This window comes from Acanthochromis polyacanthus, chromosome 17 (assembly GCF_021347895.1).
Source record: "Acanthochromis polyacanthus isolate Apoly-LR-REF ecotype Palm Island chromosome 17, KAUST_Apoly_ChrSc, whole genome shotgun sequence".
Taxonomy (NCBI): domain Eukaryota; kingdom Metazoa; phylum Chordata; class Actinopteri; family Pomacentridae; genus Acanthochromis; species Acanthochromis polyacanthus.
Window position 1 is genome coordinate 5,755,516 of NC_067129.1, and position 24,686 is coordinate 5,780,201.

The 24,686-nt window shown below is 40.6% G+C and overlaps 1 protein-coding gene across 1 annotated transcript in view; it reads right to left on the reverse strand.

The window, feature by feature from the left end:
• stk32a (serine/threonine kinase 32A) overlaps positions 1 to 24,686 on the reverse strand; it is a 75,895-nt gene that overhangs the window by 6,151 nt on the left and 45,058 nt on the right. The window contains exons 6-11 of the mRNA XM_022205079.2: positions 22,778 to 22,815; positions 14,067 to 14,156; positions 10,420 to 10,523; positions 8,281 to 8,397; positions 7,030 to 7,155; positions 5,116 to 5,244 (exon numbers count right to left, since the gene is read on the reverse strand). Of these exons, the coding sequence (XP_022060771.1) occupies positions 5,116 to 5,244; positions 7,030 to 7,155; positions 8,281 to 8,397; positions 10,420 to 10,523; positions 14,067 to 14,156; positions 22,778 to 22,815 (604 nt within the window). The remainder of the gene's footprint in view (positions 1 to 5,115; positions 5,245 to 7,029; positions 7,156 to 8,280; positions 8,398 to 10,419; positions 10,524 to 14,066; positions 14,157 to 22,777; positions 22,816 to 24,686) is intronic.

Below are 24,686 nucleotides of genomic sequence, written 5' to 3' on the forward strand. Positions count from 1 at the left end.
AACTAATTTAGGGCAGGAAGACAGAGAGCAGAGTGGAGAAGAGACGCTCGAGGAAAGGAAGCAGAAGGAGGTGCGAGTGGATTCTTGTCATGATTTTGCAAGCAAGAATGAAAGGAAATATGAAGCAGGTTGACGATGAGCGTCCATCACGATTGCTAGTGAGTCGCTGGTGGTGACGGGAGACTGTCACTGCAGGATCACAAAAGGAAACGGCGCATTGACATGAGCACAGACAGAAGTACATAACATACAGATGGAGACTGTGAGAACAGCTTCTTTTTGAGTGATGCCGACAACAGAAAGAAAGAAACAAAGAGGCAAACACAGACGGAGGAGGAATACGATGCTGCACATCATTTGTCAAACATGAGTTATGGAAGTGATCCATAAAAGACATGACAGACAACATATTGTCCTTCTGATGCTGTCATATTGATGTATCACGTGTTGGATCCAAACACAGAACCCGACAATACAAACACCAGCTTTGTGAAACTTTACCCTCATACTAGATATAGCACTATACCGGACAAAACATTTTTTTTCTTGTCATTCTTTTTAATTTAGTCTCAAATAAGCACCATTTTTTGTTATTTGCTGCAGTGGTATTAGTCATTAGTTGCAGTTTGAGGTTGAACATAAGCTGCAGAGCTAAAAAAGCAATAGAGCTTCTCTTTGTTGCAGTCAGTGGACAAGGGAAGCCCTTCACATACATAAAACAAACCAAAATCTATCATTACCTTGGTCTCAGTGTCGCCACATGCCCTCTATGTTATCTATATTTAATGGCTCAGGTGTGTTTATTATCTTCATGAGAAGGCTGAGAACATAATGTTTGAAAGACAACGGCTACATTAACTTGTATTGTCTAGTTTGATTCCTGGTCAGAACACAAACCTGGTGCCCTTTCAGCTGAAATATTCACTCTGCATGTCTCTTATTTATTATTCTTCATTATATTTGAATAAAATACAAAAGACAAACACTCTTGCACCCTGATTGCTTTCATTATGGCTCATCCAGATTTCCACTACACCACGAATGCCTTACTAAAACGCCTATTCAAACAATTCATTCAACTCTTGTTTGCATTGCACCCAGAATCCAAAAAGTTTTTACATCTCCTTGCCTACTCTGTCTGCATTATGAACAGTCAAATTTAGATTGCTCATTCTTTCCTTTAGGACTGTTGAAGTAATTAGATGTACAGATGGACTGTGACAGAGAAAGACGGTTGGAAAACTGACCCTCCGGCCTTGCAGAGAGCCCAGGAACAATGTTTTCTCCGCAGACAATTCACAACTTGTGTCTCTCTCCGTCTCTTCCTCACTCTCCCTTCCTCACTGTCTTTATTTGATGCTTTTAAAAAGACAGTTCAGAAGCTAATTGCTCCAAATGCTAGATTAAACTTTCCATTTAATGAGGCAAACCAACGGGGAGTGCTCTGCTGGACGAGAGCCCAACAGGGACATTTCTCAAGGTCCACAGTGTTTCCGTCTGGAGCTGAGGCCGACTTGTGTTGTGGCTGGTAAAGTGTGTAGTGTATATATATTACCAAATACATGCATGGCACACTAAACATGTGCCATGGATTTCAGACGAGCACTGAAGATACACATGAAATAGAGGTGAAGAGTAAAAAATGGATGCTCAGACTGTAATTTGAGCAGTGCAGGCGTATTTTATGTCAGCATTTTCAGCTAAACCATCCACTATTGAGTATAAAAATCTATGCAGAACAAGGTGTACTGTTTAAGCTACATCTGTTTTACTCCTTCTGATGACAGTCCGGCATTTAGACCTAAACGGAAGACGAGCTCTGACTCTGCACTTTTAATCAGTGGCACACATGGTGTTGTATCCCCAGACACACATTCAGCTCCCTCTCTCATCCAATGGCCCATCAATTTACCTGACTCTAATACTAATGAAGTGATTTTTCATTACTTCTATGCAGCCTCTGCTTGCTTAGCAGTAAGGATGCATTCATTTTCATAAAACCATTTTTTCCACTTAAAAACAAGACAAGATTTCATTCTCACGTTTACCTTATTGTTCTTTTTCACCACTGAAGCAACAAAAACCAACATAGACTTTATATTTATTTAGGTCTAGCAGCCACAAAGTAACAACCTGCCACACATGTAAAACAGCATAGCAACAACACAGCGTGCCATGTCTCGATAACAACTTAACTGGGGTAAGAACTTTGTATTTTGTCTCCTGCTCTGTCAGTTTTTATTTATTTATTTATTCTTTATTTTACCAGGTAAGATCAGTTGAGAACAATTTCTCATTTACAATGATGACCTGGCCGTTTGAATGGAACCCTTAGTACACTAATTATTTTCAGACAGGTTTCCAGTCTGTCTCACCAACGCATTAAATAACAAACCTGAATGACACCTCTGATTAGGAGAGACATGCCTGTGCGTCTCAGTGTGTGTGTGATGGGAGCGTGCCAATTTATTTTGTTCTCACGGCACGAGCCCAATTTTCTGCTGTCTATTATCAGTGATTTAATTGAGCTAATTCCATGCTACGTTATGAGCGTAGCAGTGACGGGGAGGGAGAGGCAGGCAGACAAAGCGGCAGCAGCAGCAGCAAGAAAAATGGACGAGGAAGGGGACATTTGCTGAAAGAGAAGAGGAAGGGGAGCGAGAGCAACATGTAACCAGTGTAGCGGAGGGAGTCTGAGGACCAAGGAGGAGAGCGAAGGTTGGAAAGAAGAAGAGGAATATGCAAAAAGAATAGCGAGCGAGCCTCAGGGTAATGAGTAAGAAGCAGGCTGGGACAGGCATTAGGGCAGCTTTCTTCATTCAATATTGATCTGCTATGCTTCAGCAAAGCCGTACAGACATCTCCCTCTCTCTCCTCTCCTAACATCAAGCACTCGCTTTCTGTCTTTCTTTGTCTCTCTCTTACATGCATCCATCACAAGTGGCCCCACAGGCATTAGGTAAATGGATAGGGTAAAGCGTTGCATAAACACACCGATATTTATAGACAGTAAAGTGAGTGTTCAGACAGATGCACAGAGCAGCACACACTGCAAAATATGATGCCAGAAAGAGTGTTTGGCCGCATGTTGCCCAAGGTCCCAACAAGGACAGATTCACGCAAGGCTTATCGCAGAATATAGTATTTTAGAACGAGACGGGGAAGACTGAAAGAGAGATTTAACTTTGGATTCTATCACTGCTCCAAAAACTCCCACACAGAAAGCAGGTACAAAACTGTTTCTGTCAATACAAGGTACTCGTAGTCATTTGTTGTTTAAAAATAAATTTAAAGTAGCTGCCGCCTTCCATTTCATATTGCCTAAATTATACTACAGTGACTCAAGAGTCTGTTTACATGACTCAGAGGTAGTTCTCCCTTTTTCTGTTGCTTCATCTGTCTCCTTAAACATAACAAATGTTTCCCCGGAAGCCCACTATCATTATTTCATTAGAATAGGTGCCTTTCTCTTTGTCTGAACGGGCCAAGGGATGACAAATGTTGTCTATAGCTGCATGGTGAGATATTACTGATATACACACACAGACAAGTCTCCACAAGCAGCTGTCAGCTTTCATAAAACATGGTGCACTTTGGGCCAGCTCTGACTTCTTATTGCAAGCTGGCAAAGTAAGTGCACTACAGTCTAGACCACACAAATTGCTTCACTTCTATTAGAAAAGAGTTCCATAAAGTGTTGTAATGTGCCAAAGGGTAGGAGAAGAGCCAGACTTAGTGACTCTGGAATGGCGCAGGTTGTATGTGTGTGTCAGTGGATAGCAACCAAACATAAAAACACATTACTGTACTGTTTGTACGTACTGTATTTGATTCTAGTTTGAGTGTTTGCTGTCTTGATAGCTCTGAGGTTTTAAGTCGATGGAAAAATCGAAAGAGTCAAATCTGGACACGAGCCTAGAATTCTCTGCAGTGTTTCTCCATTCAGTTGACTCCTGTTCTGTAAATACATTTCTTCTGATAAAAAAAAGGCCAGATTACCTGTTTTAAAGCAGGAAATTGATTTAAAACTGCCTTCAGCTGAAGACTAACTGTCATAGTACTATATCTCCAATGCAGTGACATTTAGTTGACAGTGTCTAAACTCCACTTATCCCAACTGAAAGCATCTTTGCACATTATTTTTCACTTCAGAGATCCCGCAATAAATATTAACAAAATCTAACCTCAAAAGATGGTTCTCAAAATACTGGTTTTGTATGTTTTTCCAAAAGAATCCCTTGCATAAGGACGTTAAATTGCCATTTCTTATCCCAAAGGCAGGATTTTATTCAAGATTTGCAATGCCATAGGTTTTAAATGCAAGTAAACACACATGACCTAGCCTTAAAAACAAAGAAATCTGCACCAACCAGCTCCAACTGCTGCAGAAGATGAAAAACAAAATCCCTGCTCTCACTCTCACTGTGTGTACCAGTGTGTGATGTGCATGTGCCTCCCACGTCTCACTCGGCCGGGCGTTCAAATTAACCTTTCGGCGCTTTACCGTCTGTTTTGTACAAACACTCAGAGGACAACAGCTGATTTATGTAGAAAGACCGGAAATAATAAGACGTCAAGGTGACTGCATTCTCTGCCTTCCCCTGCACACATGGCAGTCAAAGCCGGCGATTTATTTCGGCGAAGGTGAGAAAGAACAGAGCTCTGAAATATGTCCTTGACCTCCTTAACAGCGCTCCTGGCACATTTAAAAGACAAACTAAGGAGCAACTTATCACCTGTAACTGAGCCAAGTGGAACCAACGGTCAGCTTTCTTTAATGAATAATGATGAGCGCTGAGCAGGAGAGACACTTAAGAAGGCTGGTTTAGTGGGTCCTCAGTGGATCATACATGCTCCCCTGAGGACATGCTAAATTAACCTAAAATCAAATGTAATTTATGCTTAAACACACTATTTCTGATATTCTACTGAAGTTCTATATTGAATAAATTCACAAAATTCTAAACATCAAACCAATGGTAAATTTTTCAGTTTTTTGTGATTTTTGTTTCTGTTTTCAAGTGGGAGGTGTGTCATTTTTGCACCAAATCCTTCTCATTCGTTTTGTGTAATTTGTAATCAGTGTGGTTTTAGTTTTTAATTTAAAAGCCTTACCTGTGGGGACCCGTCCGATCCTTGGTCCTTGGTCTTCCTAGCAAGCCTTTTCTTCTTCTTGTGAAGCGGTTTGGACTCCAGGATCATTTCCTCCAGCTCAAATGTGGGGTCACAGTTTAGCCTTCGCCTCTGTAGAGACACAAATATGTACAGACACACATTTAATCAAAGGTTTTGGTTGTGTAATGGTGGCATGTGCAAAATAGCCCTGTTACTGTATCAGATTATACTATTAATACATGATTATTGTAACCAAAAGACAATATGATAACAAGAGTATGCACTGAATTAAGAAAAATTGTGCAAAAATGATCTTTGTTTGTGCGTTTGTCTTCTTTTTGCCAGTAAAACACACTAACAATACTAGTGCAGGAAATTGGACAAGACGTTTCTACCAGTAACAGTATTGTATGTTGTTCCTATATTGAAAACTCAACCAATAGTTCCTGTCACTGGATTAATGACTATATTACCACTGGTGCCTTTTAAAATTTTACATCATATATTGAAAACACCACTATACTGTGCCACCTCTAATGCAAAACAAATACTGTTTTTGTGTTGGAAATAATACTTTCAGGTTAAAATGTGAGGAAACAGTGCAATTTTCCATTACATAGGTTATTAGTGCACTGATTTAAGTTGAAGCAGAACACCTATAGTGCCTTAGGATATGATCAAATGTGACATAATACTGAGAGATGCATTGCAAACAAAACACTCTGAAAGCTAGAATAGAAGGAATAAAAACATAAGGACTGAGTTTTCTACCAAATGTTGAAACATCAATAATCTGTAAGGGACTAAAGACAGAGGATAAGCCTATATTTATACAGAGCAACGGTGTCAATTCCCCATCGATCCTGTACGCGTTTCCTCTCCTGTGCCAGGCTGACCACTGGGGATACCCGCTGCTCTGCAGTCCCTGTAGACTTCAAATTGGATGAAGTCGTCTATTTACATCCACTAGTCATTATTCTGCATTTATTCCGCTCTGGCAGTACGCAGTGACAGTCACTGTCAACTTACTGCTTCTCTGTAACATAACAGGAGAGTTTTCATGTTGCTTGATCAATGCGTTGTTGCACAATATTTCTCCTTAAATGTAATTAAGTTAAATTCAGTGTGGACTTTCAGTGCAGACTCTCCTCCAGAGCTTTTCCTTCTGTACAGTTAGCAGCTGTACCGGATACTTTAAATCAGTGCCGTCACTGTAAGAACCTGACACTACAGAGCCCAGCACAGCAGCCTGCCAGCCAAGCAGCTTGACTTCCTGCCTAATGATATTATTACACAGAGGCAGTATCTCCACCCAGCTCGTCTCAGTGACCTGTAGAGCTGCAGGTGGACACGCCGATGCTTTCTCTGCCTTCATCTGCATTTAAGAGGCGTGCACACGTGTGCTGCTGTGTGTTGTTCTAGATCTGTGCAGTCTGTCTGGATGTCCACACTTAGTGGGTGGCCCAGCGGGGCCCAGCAGGGGGCGATGTTTGCAGTCTGACGAGAAAAGATTAGATGAAGAGTGGGTAGTTCTGATTATTTCTTTCTTTACCCACATCTTTGCCTCCTAAGGGGAAACTCTGGTATGGAAATAAATATGGGAGAAAAGCATAAGGGAGGATTGGTTTCAGGGATGAAATCATGTTATCTTAAGTCTAACAAAGCTGCAAGGTAATTTGGATTATAGCATCTACAGATGGCTTATTCATACCAGGGTGTATGTACAGTTTTTTGGTGCTGGTAAAAATTTAAAGGACAATGTTGTATTTTTGCTATTTTAGAGGGTAGATTAGAGAATGTGTGGTTGATGAGCAACATGAAATAGCAGGATAATGTCAGGAAAACATTCTGTTCCATTCAAATGTGAACATTTTTCCTGGTACCAAACTGAGGCAGTTTATTTCTGATACTCACATTGGGAATAAAGCCTGGAGGAAGCTGTTTGCTGAGCACAGCGTCCCAGTTGACGTCTGACATGTAGTCCAGATCCTGCAGCTCTGCTAGACAGGAGATGCGCTTCTGGACATCTATGCACAGCAACTGAAGGAGACAACAGCATTAGAGTAAGAACAATTGTCCACGGGGGAGGCACGGCTGAAAACTTGTGGACAGAGTCCCACTGAGACTTGAGCACATGTTTGTCCTTAAGGATGTGTCTGAGAATGAGGATACAGGGGCAAAAAAAAGCTGGTTGGAGGTGGGAGATACCGAGAAAGGGACACGAGAGGATGGAAGGTGGGAGGCGGCGGTGAAAGAGTGACAGAAGGGAGGAGACTGGAGGAGAGGAAGAGAAAATGAGATACATATAGGAAGCAAATGGTGATGAGGAGAATTCAGCAGGGTGTAAAGCATGAAAGATGAAGGACAAATATATAGAGCGTGGAATTCTCCTCTTACATTCTCTCTTTCTTTACGTAGCTTCCTCTCTTTCTCACACACTCTCTCTCTTTTCTGTTCACTCCCTTATACACACACACACACACACACACATGCAACTGGAATGCCAATGAGCTTCGAGGAGTCTGAGCACGAAGCAATGCAACAGTTTGACTGCAGTGGATCGCTGCCAAGACAAAAGCCAAATGCTACAACAACAGTGAATTGCTTAGCTTTGCAAATGGCAAGAAGAATAGACCTTTGGCAGTTCATTACGGACACACTGTTTAGACTAATTACATTTAATACAAACACTAACAACAAAATTATTGTCATTAGGGAGATATTAATACGAGTGATTCATACATATCGAGGCATATTAGTCCTTATGTCTTCAGTGTTTGTTAGGGTTATGTCGACTTCGTACCCAGATAGACTGTGCAACAGTTCAACTTCGACTCACCAACAGCAGAAAATTTCACTTTTTGAATACTGATTTTACTCGATGATTAGAATTCTGAAGCTGCACTGCATGCACACAGCCAAAGTGATCCCCTAATTAAGATTCTGTAGCTACAAACGAAGTGCTGGTGTCAGGTATGAGTAATTGTCTTCCCACGGGAATGAAAGATTTCGAACACCGAGAGAAAAAGTGTCTCATAAAAAGAGGCATAAACGTGTAACTTTATCACCTATGTTTGTACATATACTGTGTCTTGGCTAATTAATCGGTTAATTAAACTGAATCAATTATTCACGTGCTGCTTTTTTCTTTCTTTTTTTATTTACCTTTCTGAGAAGCGACTTCATCTCCAAAGACCAGGCTGCTGGGTAACTGGGATGGACCTTGTGAAATGTTTGAAGGATCTCATTAGTCGGTGTAGTAGATCTCATCACATACGGCCTCTGAAATGAGGAGATAAGAGAAGATGAGATGTTATAGACAGCTTGTATTCATGTGCGGCTTGGAGCACTTTTTTTTTGATGAGTTATGTGTCCTAAAGTTTGTTCTTTACTTGGCCCTTTCTACTTCTTTCTACCTTCCTTGGACTCATTTCTTTGTTCTGATGGGAACAAATGACAGAGGAAACCGAGAATGAAGGAGTATCCTCTAAACAAAGCACAAAACTCTCTGCTTTTTAGTGTGAGACGGATTTCTGTGTGTCTTTGTCTCGGACATAGAGACTCATCTTGGAGAATCAGAGTGACACAGTTAAAGACAAAGCAGATCAGAGACGGACACAAATGGGTAAAAATCCTCCTTTTGACTAACATTTTGAATATTTCTGCTTTGTCACATGTGACAGAGATGCAAAACTAAGCAGAGAAAGCAGAAACTGAAAATTTGAAGCAAAAACTGGAGGGATGAGCAACCCAGGAGTCACCTGCAATATATCGGAGGCAGATGTTCACAAGTTCAATAAGACAGAAATTGGCCCATATATTGCACACATGCATCACAATGCATTTTCATTCTTTTGATATTTCACCATGCAGTCTCTGTGTTCCCTCTCTGCGGCTGGAGAAGGTTAATCTAATTTCTAAAAAATGGATGCTGGAGGATGAAAAGCTAAGTGACGGTGATAGATTTAGAGAGAAGCCTGGACCTGCAACTAGTGGTCAGACCCCGCAGGGAAGTACTGCATAGAGACGGGAGTTAAATGGTGGAATGAAAGTAAAGCTTGAATGTAGTGAAAGGCGGCGGGAGCTCAACAGAGAGATGTATAAGTTGGGAAGAGATTGAAAGATGTCTGGAGCTGAATTGCAAGTTTCAAGAACAACCCCGGAGCGGATTTATGCTTTATAGACAGTGGTGAAATGTGCCAGTCAGAGGAAAAATAGTGGGAAACCCCATAGGAGATGGGAAGATGGAGTGAAAATGAATCGTCTGGGAACAAGGTGAGGGTGGCGTGCAGAGAGAGAGAGAGGTGACGGAAAGTATAGGGGAGAGCCCGAGAAACTTCCAAAATAAAGTTTGTGGAAACGAAGAGAGTCTGTGTCTCTTTATGTAATTTCTTGGTGTGAATATGTGTTTAGTAATCCTCCACTGAATAAGGTAAGACATGCTTGAAAATCACACGACACAGCTTCGCAGGATGACGCGGATGTAGCGTTGAGGTCAAAAAAGGACAGAAAATGATGAAACGTATTTAAGAAGTGGTAGAAGAAGGTTACGTTGTGAAATATTACTCGATGGCAGACTTGAGATATTTCAGTGAGAAGGAAGACGCAACTCTAGGGTCAGAAAGAGGACAGAATGCATTTTCGAAAGTGTAATGGAAAGCGATGAGGCAAAATAACTGTGAACGGTTTTGTCGAGGAGGGAGAGAAAGGAGATTGAAATGTTAGAAAATGATTTCAGGAATATTTCTTGACAGCTCCAGATCGGTTTCGGGTGTTCGGGGTCCTTGTCGGTATCGATAGAGGTTACTGAAGTTTGTGTAATCATCAAGCTGAAATATGAGAGCAAATTCTGCAGCTGCATTCTGATTTGAGTCAACAACCAGCACGCCACGTTTCAGCTCCGAGACTCTGTCCGATAGAGTAAGAAGATTGAGCGAAAACATTATGTCCTGTGTTTATTTCCGTGACATCCGAATTTGAACTCCTCCAGATGGGACCAGGACAAAAGGAAATAAATAATAATTTAAAAAATCAATTCCAATTATATGGCTGTTGGAGTAACTCATCCTATTTTCTTTTTCTCCTGCAGCGATTCGTCTCACACCATGACTAAACAAACGTCTTTCCCAGTAATGTCAACTATAATTCAATTACAACTTCAGCCTCCTTTTGTTTCATGAAGGCTGAGGGGGCTTTCTGTATTTCCCACTTTCTAGCGCTCTCTCGTGGGTGTCATATGCATTATTGAATGCAGCTAAGACCGTCAGGCCACACTGAGGCGTGACGACGACGGTACTCGGTTACCTGTCCTCTTAGTAGCTCGTAGGCTGTAATCCCCAGCGACCACCAGTCGACAGAGAAGGAGTAGCCGGGATGGGACCCCTCGAAGGTCTGAAAAAGCTCTGGAGCTGATGGATAGAAAATATTATATAACGGCATTAATGCATGATGGAATCTTCATCATTCTAATGTTAGAAATGTGTGTTTTGATCCCCTTCTCTCGTCTCTAGGGATATGTTTGTCATTTCATTCTATCTAAAGCCCCTTTCAGGCATGAAATGTGTAGCATAGATGGTTTCATCTGCGACAATCAACCATAACATTAAAACCACTGAGAGCTGACTTGATAATCTTGCTGTAACCTAATGTTCTGCTGGAAATCCTTTGGTTTCATGTGGATGTTGATATGTACATTGTTCCAGACCAAGCATAACTTCCCAATACAATCTCTAAAATATTTCAAAGGACCTATTCCCACCACCTAATTAAAGACATCATTGTAATTTTACTGATTTAGAAGAAGATTGAAAGTTTCTAACATCATTTTTATGTCCTGGAGTGACATCAAAATGCTGGCAATTCTATGCACCTAACATTGCGTGGAATTTAAACTCAAATTTCTGTATTTGTTGATTTAAAATGAAATTTAATTTGTACCAGCTAAGTGATATTGGCTTAATGAATAGATTTTTCTTCACCTTGAGGTCAGGATTACTACTTTCTGAACATAAATGGACAGTCTCAGACTTGTCAGATTGCATTTTAGAGGACCTGTAGGCTGAATAAAAATGATACAAAGAGCATTTCAATGTGAGAAGCAAGTCTTTTCTGAATAAATTCTACAAAAGCAATAAATTTAGGGATATTTTTAATTGTGACCTGAACAGCATTGTACAGAGTTCAGGCTGCACCTGCTGGTACAGTTGATGAAATGTTGTGCTACCACACATGGCTAATGTTCATCAGATTCAGCAGTGAAATTTGGCCATCCTGCCTTCAATTTAGGAAACTAGGAGATTGATACAGTTTCATTTGACAAATCTGAGAAGCTAATTCCCCAAACTCAACTTGCTTTGTTGGTTAGAAGTTGTCTTGACTCAAAAAGACTGATGTAAATTATTGCATTATTGATTTTTTTTAAGCGTAACAACAGCACTCCTTTAATTCAGTGGCCTCCCTCAGCAAAAAAATAGTGCCCTGCCATTTCCCAAAATCTGCAAAAATGCTGATCCAGTCTCCAGACTCCCCAGATCCCAAACTTATCAAACATTCAAGGGGTGAAGGGAAACCGTTGAGGCTCCACCTCGCACCCCAAAGGACCCAAAGGATCTGCTGTCAGAGTCCCAAACACCACAGGATCCTCCCAGAGATCCTGTTGGTTCAGAGCTCTTTTAGTAGCACAAAAGGGATCTACACAATATTGAGTAAGTGGTTTTAATGTCGACACTCAGTGGTGCACCGGCTTTTTCTGTTTATTCCCTGAATGTTCCATAATTGCTTTATTCGGACCAAGCAGGGCCGTTGCAGAAAGTTTGCCAAAACATCGACGCCTTAATTAATGACCAGCGAAAGTGCAGGGGTGAATTTTCTCATTAGTTTTATCACTTGTAGGACGGGACATTCTGCAGCTTATTTTCTATGCAGCTGGCATGGAGGAAAATAGAAATAATAGCGAGGGAGATTATAAATGTTGGGCGGATTATGAAAAATGTTACTAGATCTGACACGGGCAGATCCCTATCGCATTTTTACTGTAAAGAAAAATGACTTCGGCTTATTCAGACATGAGACCGACGTGTAAAGTTGCCATTGATATCCCTGTGGGGACAAACTATATGTCTGAAAAAGGGTTGGTGAAGCAATGGAGCGGATAACCAGACGACACTGAGCTCATAACCGGTCAGTTTTCACGCTTAGCTGCTAAGCAATTGTGGTTTCAGGTAGTTATTCAGATCTAGTTTGGAGCTATAGCATCACATCAGCTGTGTAATGAATAAATTATTTTAAAAAAAGGAAAAAGCTATCAAACCACCTAAATTGGTTTGTTATGTTTCTTTTCCTCCCGTGAAAGTGAATCATCTATTCTAGGCAATAGGTAATAGGATTTCAAATGGTCAAGAAAATGTTTCCATGACTCATCTCTTCCCTCTTCCCTCTACGAAGCTTTATCTGTATCACAATCAGGCCTGAGAGAAGCCTACGGTATATTCAGAATCACGCATGGACATGCAAACCCGCCTCCTTCCCTTCAGGTTGGCTTTGGTTTCTTTCAGAGGAGGAAAAAGTGCAGTTTATCTAGTGAAGCCTCTGGGAGAGCGATTTTCCTTCTTTCTCCCAGAGTACCCATGAATTATCGATTATACCACTGAGTATTTGCCTGAAATGTAGTCACTCATGGATACACGATCATTCTCCATCATGAGCACACACTTTGACAGACACACACAAAACCCTTCTTAAGCACACACAAACACACACAAACACACACATGTTCTGCCTCGTCGTTCATATCCGCAAAATCCTGTTAGTTCCTATCTGATTTCTTAGGAGCAAAATCCACGTCAGAGTGATCGCTGCTGTAGTTATGACGAGGACCGCAGCTCTGCTGAAAGGAATCAGTGGTGCTTTTTAAGAGCAAAATCACTTTTTTAAAAATGTTTTTGGATTTTTGTGCACGAAAATGAAATATGCCTTTAGTATGTATTACATATTTTCATGTTTTTCTTGACACTAAACAAGATGTAAATGAAATACACACTTCTTGTTCAGAGTATTTAGTTATTCAGAAAAGTTTATTTATAACGGTTTTAAAAGGTATGACAGTCCTTGAACTAACCATGGGGTAACTGACCAAATCGAAGCTTTGTTTTGGGATATTTCAGCAAAACGTAATCATTTTGTATGTTTTATTTGAAAAAAATGCCAAATGAAACGAGATTTGGTTTAAACAAAAAAATTGAAAAAATGCGCTGTTCAGCCACAACTTAGCTGTGACCAGCAGTCCTGTGAAAAAAAATGTAAGGATTTTTCGGCTGAACTGGGCAGAATGTGAGCATAGGTGTCCTTTTACCGTTGGCGATGTCAATTTTTATGCTGCAATTTGTGCCTTTTCTGCATCAATTTGTGTTGGAATTGTCAGCCTTCACATAGAGAACAACAAAAAACTGAGGCACAATTTAAAATATAATAGAATGGAATGTAGTAAACCTTTCCGACAATATCCTATAGACTAACTTTTTTATTAAATGTTATTCTTGCTGCGTCGATACAAATACATTAATTCACTCGTGTCCTTATTTGTGTTTTTTTGTTTCTTCGTTAGATATGCATGTGGCACTTTCTCACATCAATGATAAATTAGTTAATAATTACATGTTTGCTTTATTTACTAGGATCCACTAGTTCTATGAGTTCATTATTAGGATTTTTCTGAGTAAAACAGAAGAAATATACATATAAAAAGAAGAAATCTGAGACTTTCTCCTACCAGAGATATTATTATTATTATCTATGAGTAGCCCTGTAACTTCTTTCTCTTTTTTTAACGAATAAAAGTCATCTGGTTCTTTCATGTTTTTATTGGAGAGACAAATGCACACGTGCTATGCCTATGGTTGTCCCAAGTGTTCGATTTGCCTTGTGAAGCATTGATCAAAATGTAATTTTCTTACCCATGTACGGTTTGGTCCCAGCGATGGATGTTGCCTTCAGGTCTTCTTTTACAATGGCTGCGATATTGAAGTCTGTTAGATGGACGTGGCCTGTAGAAGCGAGAGACGATGTTACCTCAGAGAGATACAGTTTTAAATGCACATTTACGATCACAGAGCTCATTTTACACCATTAATCAAAGCTGTGTTTTCGCTTGACGTTTTTTCTTTTGGAATTAAATCCAACCGAGAGCTCACACATAGCAGGTGTTCTGCTTATGTGAGCGTTAGATATGCAAAAACGTGGATCAAAGGAATTTTTATGTACAGCTCCATCAAATGAAAACTACCCGAGGCTTTTCTGATAGATGCTGTATGTTCCAATATCTTGTGAGAGGTGGCAGAGCAACCTCAGTGGTTTCCAAAGTCAAACCGTTGACCTGTGTCTCACTGTGCTGCAAGATGGCCCACAGTCTTTGCCATGCACACTGAGCACACACTAATGAGCTCAACGTATGTATGTGTGTGTGTGTGTGTGTGTGTGTGTGTGTGTGTGTGTGTGTGTGTGTGTGTGTGTGTGTGTGTGTGTGTGTGTGTGTGTCATACTGAGTGTGAGAGTTTTTTGCCGCAGAGTGATTGTTCGGATGAATGGGTGTCCCCAGTTACTCCCCAGACACATACAGTAAGGCCACACAAGAGACCACATTGGGCTTTAGAGATACAGGAACTGGCATGCGAGAAAAATAATTAAAATAGTCTCTCCTTGTCTTTTCTCCTCTGCTATGCTCCCTTCTCAGTTTTTTTTGTCATCACGCATTATCATTTTCTTACTGTGAACCTTCTTACTCCCCCTCCACTCTTTTCTTTCCCATTTGCCTTCGATAATTTTCTCTATCCGCTTCTTATTATTCCAGCTTAAATTTTCTTAAAGCTAGTGTCTTTTCTTTTGCTTTATGCTTTATGCTATTATTTCTTTACCCTTCTGTGTCCTTGGCGGTTTGAAAAATGCTTGCATACTGTATTCAAGACTGCGGTGACTGTACGAGGAGGGATATGGGTCTGGGGCTCCGTCGGTATGAAAGAGACCATTGTAAATGCAGCCTGATAACTGTGACAAAGGTGCAGCAGGACTAAAACGCCAGTTGACACTTACGTGACACCAAAACAGCAGAACTGCTTTCATTTTTTTTTCCCCATATTTCCCTGCTTCTGTCACACACTTATCTCCTTTTTTTGTCTTCATCTTTGCAGAAGACAGATTTAGGACAGGAGATAACAGCCAGTGGGAAGAAATAGACCAACATCATCAAAATGTTGAGCTACTGGGCCAAAAGTATCTAGAAAGCTAAAATCTTTGAGACATCTTTTGATATTTCAACCAAACTATCATTCTGAATTTAACACAGTTCCGCTGATGAAAGTTATCGTCTATTGCTTTGTCTTTGGTTTACTTGGGTTTAAGGAGGTTCAGAGTCTCTAGGTTTGCCTCAGTATTTTGCAGTTGTTAATCTTTTAAGTGTAGCATTAACCCTCTGAAGCACTAAATTCTCTGGGGGGTTTAAATGGCATGTTTTCTCTCAAACAACTGCCAAAATTACACCATTTTCCAGAGCCAGACATGAATTAAATCATTAAATTATCAACTTTCCGATGGTCCTTGAACCACTCATCGGTGACACGTTGTTCCAACGGGAAACCAAATGTGAGCTTAAAGTCGTGATGTTTCATCAAAATCACTTTATTCTACATGCCTTATTTAACAGAAATCACAAGGAAATGTAGTAAGAAAGGCTTTTCTTTAACCCGATTCTGTAAAAACAACAAACAAACAAATAAAAAATGCTATGCTGCTCTGTGCAATCATTAAGCTATTAGTTACTGTGCTGTAATCAACAGACATTTTTGAGACTTTTAAGTGTAACTGGGCTGAACTGCAGGCTGTGCTTTAACAGAACAGATAGATGACAAGAATGAAAACATTCTGAAATTGCCTGCAGATTTGCTGTTTCTTTAGTTTCGGTATTAACTGTGCACACTTGGAAAAATGTTGTACCTGTTGATGCCAAGTTTTTCCAAATCATTGTAAGATAAATAAAGAAAAGTGCCTTTTCCCCCATTTGTGATTCATGACATTGTCAGACCTGCCAACCTTGGCGAAATATTTTGAGTACCACTCGTGTCGCGCGGCTTTTTTGCAGATAATCTCGCACGCGCAAACACGCACGCGCGCACACACACACAGCTCGTGCTTTTGTCGATAGGAAAAAAAACTCTCGGTGCTTATTTCCCCGGTATGATATCGTATTTTCAACGTGAAAGTAACGTTATTAACAGTACATATTTGCCAAAAGACACACGTACACTCACGCGTGCGCACACACACACACACAGACACACACACACATACACACACACACACACACACACACGCACACACACCATTTTACTGTTTTAACCGCCAGCTGCTGCGGGTGGGGGCACGGGGAACGGGGAGAGGCAGAGGACAGGAGAGAACGGGCCAACAAGGGTTCGGCAGACTCGTTATTCTCCGCTACTCTATGATGATTGGTTGAAATTGCACCACTACACTGCTGCTTTGTGTTGTCAGGCATGAGTATTGCACGTCCACATTTCTAACAGCAGTCACAGATGTCTGCAGCTTTTTGAGTAGTTTAATGAGGCGGGGCGTACCAGCGTATTTTGATGTCAAATTGCGTACCTGCTACGCAAACTGCGTACAGGTTGGCAGGTCTGCATTGTAAGTTTGTCATAGTGCACAAAAGACATTTTTGAGTTCTTCTTACTTCTAGCCATGGTTGTGCTGTGCTAGCCCATGAAGATGCAGGACTCTAGGTTACTGTAATAAATGAGCCCACAGTGAGTAAAAATGAAAGCAAACTAGAAAAACATCATGAAACTGGTTGGGGTTCAGAGGGTTAACTATGCAGGTTCTACGCTGTTGGTTCTGCAGGGAAGCTGCGTAGTGTTGATTCATGGCCAGAGAGGAAAATAGAGCTCAATTACAACACCATTTACAAATTGCCATTATGAAAAATATATAGCACATTGCTAAATGTGCTGAAAAGGACTTCTAGTACTCATGAAATATTTGCTGGTTAGCGAATAGATGTAATAAAGCAGAGGTTCCTGACTGGTGGGGGTCTATTGAAAGAGAGCAGAGCAGAATCACATCGCTGGCAGAGTGCTTTTATTTTAAAGTACCATTTCTTGCTGTCCCTGTTTATGAGTGTTGGCCAGTGGAACAATGGTTCAGCTTGATTCCTCATGGCTTAGTTATCTAACGTGTTTTACTGGGATTACCTCCACAACTGTCGAGGTTTGATCCTTAGGTTATGTCACACGCCTGCATATCTCTTCTATTTATAATTTCTCTTTGCTTACCAGCACCTCTGAACACCCCTCCACCCCCACCTCCCTGATAACAACTGCATAAAACATACTGTACACACACAAATGACTTTACCAAAGGTCCCGTCATGAATCTCTGTGACCCATTTTGTGCGTCCACACTTCCATTTCTGAACACTTCTACGTGAACTTTATAGATGAGCTTTATGTAACGTGACGCAAACCGCACAGGGCTCATTCATAAAATAGAAGCCAAAGCAGTAGTCCAGCACTGTGAGAACTCCCCTGCTATATATCTCCATAGGCACCTACACAAAGATTTTTTCCCATATCAATGCATTTCGTCTAAACTTTTTGTCCCACTGGTGCATGTAGATGTTGATGCAGCAGGAGCAGGAATGCAAGGTCACCCAGCAACAACAAAAAAAAAAGAGAACAAGTTGAACCTGGCTCAACTTTTTGCCAGACAGCAGTACATCATCATCCAGCAACGGTGCGCACTGACCAATGAAATGCAATCTACTGAGTATCATTCCCTCAGCACTGCAGCCCCTTGCATTTTTTAAACTCCAAGGACTGTCTGAATACCAGCTGAAGCAGAAATTGGACTCAAGACACAAAACTTCAGTTTCCCAGAGATCTTCTTTATATTAAACCCTGCAGTGAAAACTCATCATCAAATTAGATATTTTTTCTTTTTCCCGGTGAACTGCAATGCTTCTCTTTCTCCCAGCATCTCACCTACTCCAGCATCGGTACTAATTTTCGGATTACATGCAATATGATATTGTAATTTATAATGTATGAAATATGAGTTTTTTTTATCCGTTATCGCGTACAAAGAGACAAGCTTTCCTCTTTCAGTACAGTTATCTTAGTAATGTAATAATCCTGTCTGGAAGGTTCTTCAAGTGTGCAAAAAAAACCCTGTAGACTGATGACGCTTTTTCTACTGTTCTGACACCTCTGTGCCTAAACACTACAGTGGAATCAGCTTTAGAGATCATATCACCCCAGTGACCAACAGGCACTTAAGCTGCCAAATCATAATGATGAAATAATGACCGTAAAACTTTAAGCATCCGTAATTATGCTAATGAAGCAATCAATTACTTTAATGAGCACATTACTTAACCCATATTTTCTACGGAATCACGCTTGCCTTTACTGAACATGTAACGGAAACTGAGGCTGTAAATCACACCAGTGTGGCTCATTAAAGTAAAAACATATTTTACACCAGTTTCAAGCACTGTGATCACTTTTCCTGGACATGTTTAGAGTACTGAAAGAACATTAGATTTGAAGGTCTATATTTCTCATACATCTCTAAAGAGTCGATTGTCCTGAAAACTGCCAGATTGATTTTTGTTCAGGAGTGAAGAAGATGTGGCTTCAGTTCCAATATTCTTTTAATAAACTGCTTTTGTGCCAGCTCACAGTTGACAATCCAGACAGCAGCCCTCTCGCAGCTCCTCTCTGCATCCTGGGGCTATGCCATTTAACAAAGTCACATTGCGTGTGCATGAGTAAATTGTTTTTCCCTATATGAAGCAACTCCCAGAGGAACACGGGATCACAGGTCAATTCCAGCTTGCCAAATTCACCTGGGCAGAAGCAAACGGCTCGCTCACCCCCCTCTGATACCTCATGTTGTTTTAGACTTCGGTGAAGTGGTAAACTGTGGATCTGTACAGGAAAAGCAGAGTGTGGGGTACATACAGAAACCACAGGTCTGTTATCCTTTGGAAAGCAAAGCTGAGGCTGACGAAGCTGCTATTCTTTCTCTCTCCCCTCCTTCAATCTCTCCATTTGTTCTTTTCACTTTATCTCTCTGCTTCCCATTTGTCTGTCTCTCTCTCTCCTTTTTGTCTATTTTCCTCCCTTTGACAAATCTTTCTTCCCCGGAAATGTTTGCTCATCACTTCACTCCCTCTTGTCTTATCCTTGTGGCTCTGCCTGTTTGCCTCGCTCTGTCGTCCTCCCAGCCCTCCGTCTCAGTTCTCCCCTCCTTTTCCGTCTCTGTCATTCTTTGTCTGCTTCCAGTTTGTAGCGACAGCAGGGCTGCCATCCCACGTATCCCCTCAGCTCCCCTGAGCAGCTGTCCGATGCCCTCTGAGATCTCAGAACGGTGTGTGTCTGTAGATGAGTGCAAGTATATGAACAGAAGTATGTGGACGCGTTTGATCTCGGACTGTTCAGACCACTTTGGTTCAAATAAAAGGAAATCTTGCTTGAGGATAGTTGGCTAGTTGGTTATTTGCAGATATAAATACAAGAGGTCCTCGACTTATGCCAGAGTTCTGTTCCTACGCATTGATGTCTTTCTTTCTTTCAAGTTTATTTGAAAAAGGACAGCGTGCAGTTACATTAAAAAGATGGCTGCACCAGATTTAGCATCATGCTAATTTCCATCTGTAGTCCTTATGTAATATAGTAATAATATGTAAGTTGATTTTTGCCCTAAGTCGGAACTCCGGCGAAAATGTAAACAAAGTCGTTACATGCATCACCACATCAATCAGTTCTTCAGGAAAGTCATGAATACTAATGACTTTCATGCATGTATGAGTCATTTCATAAGAAGATAACAGAATATTGTAACAGACTGATGTTGTTGTTGATGTTGAGGTTTCGATGTTTATTGTTCAGTTTGAGATTTAACTGATGTCAATGAACGTGTTTAGTTAGCTCACTAAGAGACAGCTGGGAGTGTCGGCTAATTGTGGAGCCAAGTTATAGGGTTTTTTGGAGTTATTTTGGCATTGGCTACGGCCCGCAGTAGCCTGTGTGAAGGTTCAATAAACGACCAGAGAATGAGATAAAGTCTCACTCATTCATCACAGACTGTCTACAGTCTACAGTCTGTTGCACCATTTTTACAACTTGGCTGATGTTCATCTGTGACCCTGTTCCGAGCATCTTATTATATTTAATTTCACTTCCATGGAGATGGCTTTCCTTTTCTTCGAAGCACTGCCATCAGAAGAGTCCGATTTACGCTTGGGACCTAGCCTAGCCGCGCTAGACAACCCACGGCAACAAATTTAATTCTCTGCCAGGGTGGGTCTCGTTACTCTCCATAAGGCTCGAGGTTGGATGCTCCTAAAACTGGCCGGACGAATCATCATGAAGTGTAGAGTCAGAAGGTGGGCGTAACGAAGTGACGACAGAGGCGCGGCGATTCTGACAGAAACAACCGGTGCACAATAAACAGTTATCTTTCGACTTTTGGCTTTGGCCACAGCCCTTAAAGATTTGAAACTAAAATTCAACTTGAAAGATAAACAAAGGATGGCACTGAAGTGTTTCGCTGAGAAGAAAGACGTATTTGGACTTATGCCGACGGGATATGGCAAATCCTTAATACACCAGTTGGCTCCGCTGGTTGGGAAGCTAATGGGACTTAGCCACAATCCGGCGCTCTCGGAACTACGTCAGCCTATTCGTTGCGCTGATTGGTTGTATACCTACCCAATTGCTGCAGAGTGATTTGAAAGACAACCTTTTAGCCCGCCTCACTCCCTGTCGAGCATTCCTAGACCCTTGTGTCTTAAAAGCTGGGTCTTGCGCGGCTAGGCTACTTGGGACCCATAATGAAGGACAAAAAGTGAGCGAATGTGGCACAATCCAAGGTGACATACAATCTGTGAATGTAAACAAAGCCATCTTACAGTGCCGCCAGACTATGTTTTCTAGTGGAACTAGATCCACGTAACCAGTTCCGACGTAATGACGAAATGCCATAAGTCGAGGACATCATAAACCAAGGACCCCTTGTACCACAATACTACGTACACATACAGATCATCAGCTTTTAAATAAAATCACTACTTTAATGTCCTTGTGCGACAGAACTCTGTCTGCCTGTGAATATAAATTTTAGAAAATGTCAGTTTTGCTCTTTCATTTGCAGACAAATAGCCCTTTTCATGATATATTCCAGTGCTACAGAGGTACAGGTGTTGCTGAGGTAGTGTACGGCATTGTCTTAATTCAATACAAATCTTTATTATATAACCTTGAAAAGTTAACTCGCAAATGATCCTTTAATAGGGTCTACTTCCTTTATACACAAAAACAATTAATTCAGGGTTTAATTCACAACAATACTAATCTGATATGATCCGTTATCTCCTGTGCTTACAACAACAGATTATCATGAATGTCAAGCAAATGCGTCATCGCACATAAGAACTTGTGCCATTTTGTTCTTACATAAGAACTTTGTTCCCACTAAAGTGAGCAGTGACACATTAATGCTCACCAAGTAACTACCAGGATCTTGTGCAAAAATAGAAAAATGACATTGTATAATCTGCATTTCAATGCAAGTTGCTTTGTTCTAAAGGTATAATGTTCCTGATATTGTGATGTCCACATACTTTTGGTTCTCCAGTGTAAACATGCACACTGTAGCACATCTCAGTCTGTTTGTGTTTGTGCAAGATTTCTCAAGGATGAATCACAACATGAAATACTTGAATATTCCTCTTGATTAACATATTGATGAAAGATTTTACAGTCTGTCTTTATGCCGCCTTGATTTACAATTTTTCCCCTCCCTCTGACATACTCTAACACACGCATACACACACACACACACACACACACACACACACACACACACACACACACACACACACACACACACACACACACACACACATGTTTGTACTTCTATCTTAGTGAGGACATCCATAGGCGTAATGCATTTCCTAGAGCCTTACCCTAACCTTAACCATCACAGCTGATTGCCTAAACTTAATCCTTACCCTAACCCTAACCAAGCTGACACTAAAACCTATGATGAGACTTAATCAATCATCCAGAGCAGGATTTTCCTTCACAGCAGAGAAGAGACATGATGAATATCACCTTGTGTTCGACACCTCTTTTGCATCACTTCATCTTATTTCATCTCTTAGTTAATAAAAACACACAATCTAAATGTCATACAATGTTTCATCCACCTCAGATTGACAGTTTGGACAAAAAAAATAGGAATTCCCTTGTGCACGCCTTCTCTCGATTGCATTTTTCCACAATAAATTATAGTATGAGGTATTTTTCTTCTCCATGCTGCAAGTTCTATCTAGGCAATGACTGTGAAACCTGTCTCTGAGTGTTGCAGCTACTTTGATCTGTGCAAAATTTATCCAGGAGGTTTGCTGTTTGGTGAAATCCTCAATCAGAAACAGTTGAGTCATGAATTTGGATTGAAAAGTCAAGTCGGGTCAAATCAAATGCCGCTGAGATAAGTCAGACAGTTATAAAAATCTCCATGGTACCAGAGCGGGTCTTGAATTCAACCCTCCACACTCCCATAGAGACTGAAATTATGATTAGAAAAGGGCTCTTACCATGCTCATCCAGCAGTATGTTGTCAGGCTTGATGTCTCTGGAAAAGGAAACATAGTACAGTGGAATTAGAGTGTGTTCTTATGTAGATGTGTTTGTGTGTAGCAAGAATACAAATTAGGATCAGACGGTATTTGCATGTAATTTCAGTGCATATATTAAAATTTCAGATATGCAGCTGTGGGATTTGCAAAATCTCACAAAAGGAGATTTCAGTTAGTCTGAAAAGTAAAATATGTAAAGAAGAAATGAAATATGAAAAGGCCAGTTGAAGATAATAATAATAATTATTATTATTTTACCTGAAACTACCTAGAATGTTTTGATAATTATCTTAATCCGATGCTGGGAAGCCTAGTGTAGTCTATGTGTGTGTATGAGTCTTTGTGCAGATATAATTGAGTTTTTGCATGAAAATGTCACACTAGTTTTCATATTACATTCTATAATGGGAAGTATTTTCATGAAGATGGTTCCTAATGACTTAAAACAGATCTGACCAACTATTTTTATGAGGCTTCATTCCATGTGGGTGTCAAATACCATCATATCTCCAAATTAAATCCAAATTAGACAAGGATCTAACATTTGACCCTCAATTATTGTGTCACATTAGACCAGTCAGAGGGCTCATTTGATATTTTCTGATGTGAGGTAGTAGTCTATGAGATCCTCCACTTTGGTTTGTTGCAACACTTTCTATAATCAGCAAACAAAGCTTCTCTGTTTATTGCACCTCCCACAATTCACCTGTAAATAAAACCGTGTAGGTGGTGACTCCTTAGTTCCTGCTGATGACGTTTGAGTTTCTGTAGGTGGCACTCTCCTCTCTGTCTATCCTGATCGGGAGGTTATTAATTACTTAGTTCCTCCTTCTAAAAAACACGCAGCCATATCTGCAAATGTGGGGGCTGCCTTGCTATTATTTTGAGTCATTTCCTTTCATCACCTGACAAAGCTTGACATGAAACACCCTAGATCGAAACTTTAAAATGGCAGAGTGTTGCACCAGTCTATGCCAGGTGTGTGATGAAAACAAACGGATGTCTAATACTTTTGCGGGAGAAGAGGGAACAGCGGGTTAAGTTGTGGGAGTCGCTCAGACACCTGAGAAGAGGAGCAGGTGTTGCCTGAGACTCTTCCCAAATTAACCGCCTCTGCCAGTTTCTCAGTTTCTGTCACACGTTTGTTTTCCAGCAGATGAAAGCTCCTTTGCACCTATTTTTTTCTTGAATGAATAAATCTAAGCAGCATCCAGAAGCACCACAGTTACACCACATTGTTTATCTGACACTGAGTCTGCTTTTGGAAGTTCAAGATTTTTAAATGTGTTATGAAGGAAATATATTAGATTGGAGATGATACACAGATAAAATGTGTTGAATACAGGCTCAGTTTTCCTGTTGCTGTCCATTTTTATGCTTTTATAGATATTTTTTCAATTCAGGTTGTTTTTTTTTTTAACCAGAAAAAAAGTTGCTTCATAAACATTTATCACATCAGCTGTTTTCTTTTTGCTAAGACAGTCAGGCATCAGTCAAGCTCAATATTTCTCCATTTCTGTCAGTATAGCCACAACCTTTTTACTAACTTGTTGTTCTTTTTCACACATTTCTTTGTGGACTCCTCCACTTGGTACTTTTGACCAAATACACACTGCGGATTCATAGAAAGCGCAGTAAAGAGAGAAAATTTTAACAGACTTCAGAGAAACACAAAAGCTCCAGCAACACATGACAATACCAAGGTCTTTGATGACAATCAGCCACTTCACTGCCCACTAGTGTTCCTCCTGGACATTTTTTTTTAATTCAAAGCACCATTATTCCCCCCCTTATTTTCACTGATCTTTATCTGCCCTTGCCACTGTCATTCCCTCTTTCTTTCATACCATGACACTGCCTGTGCCAC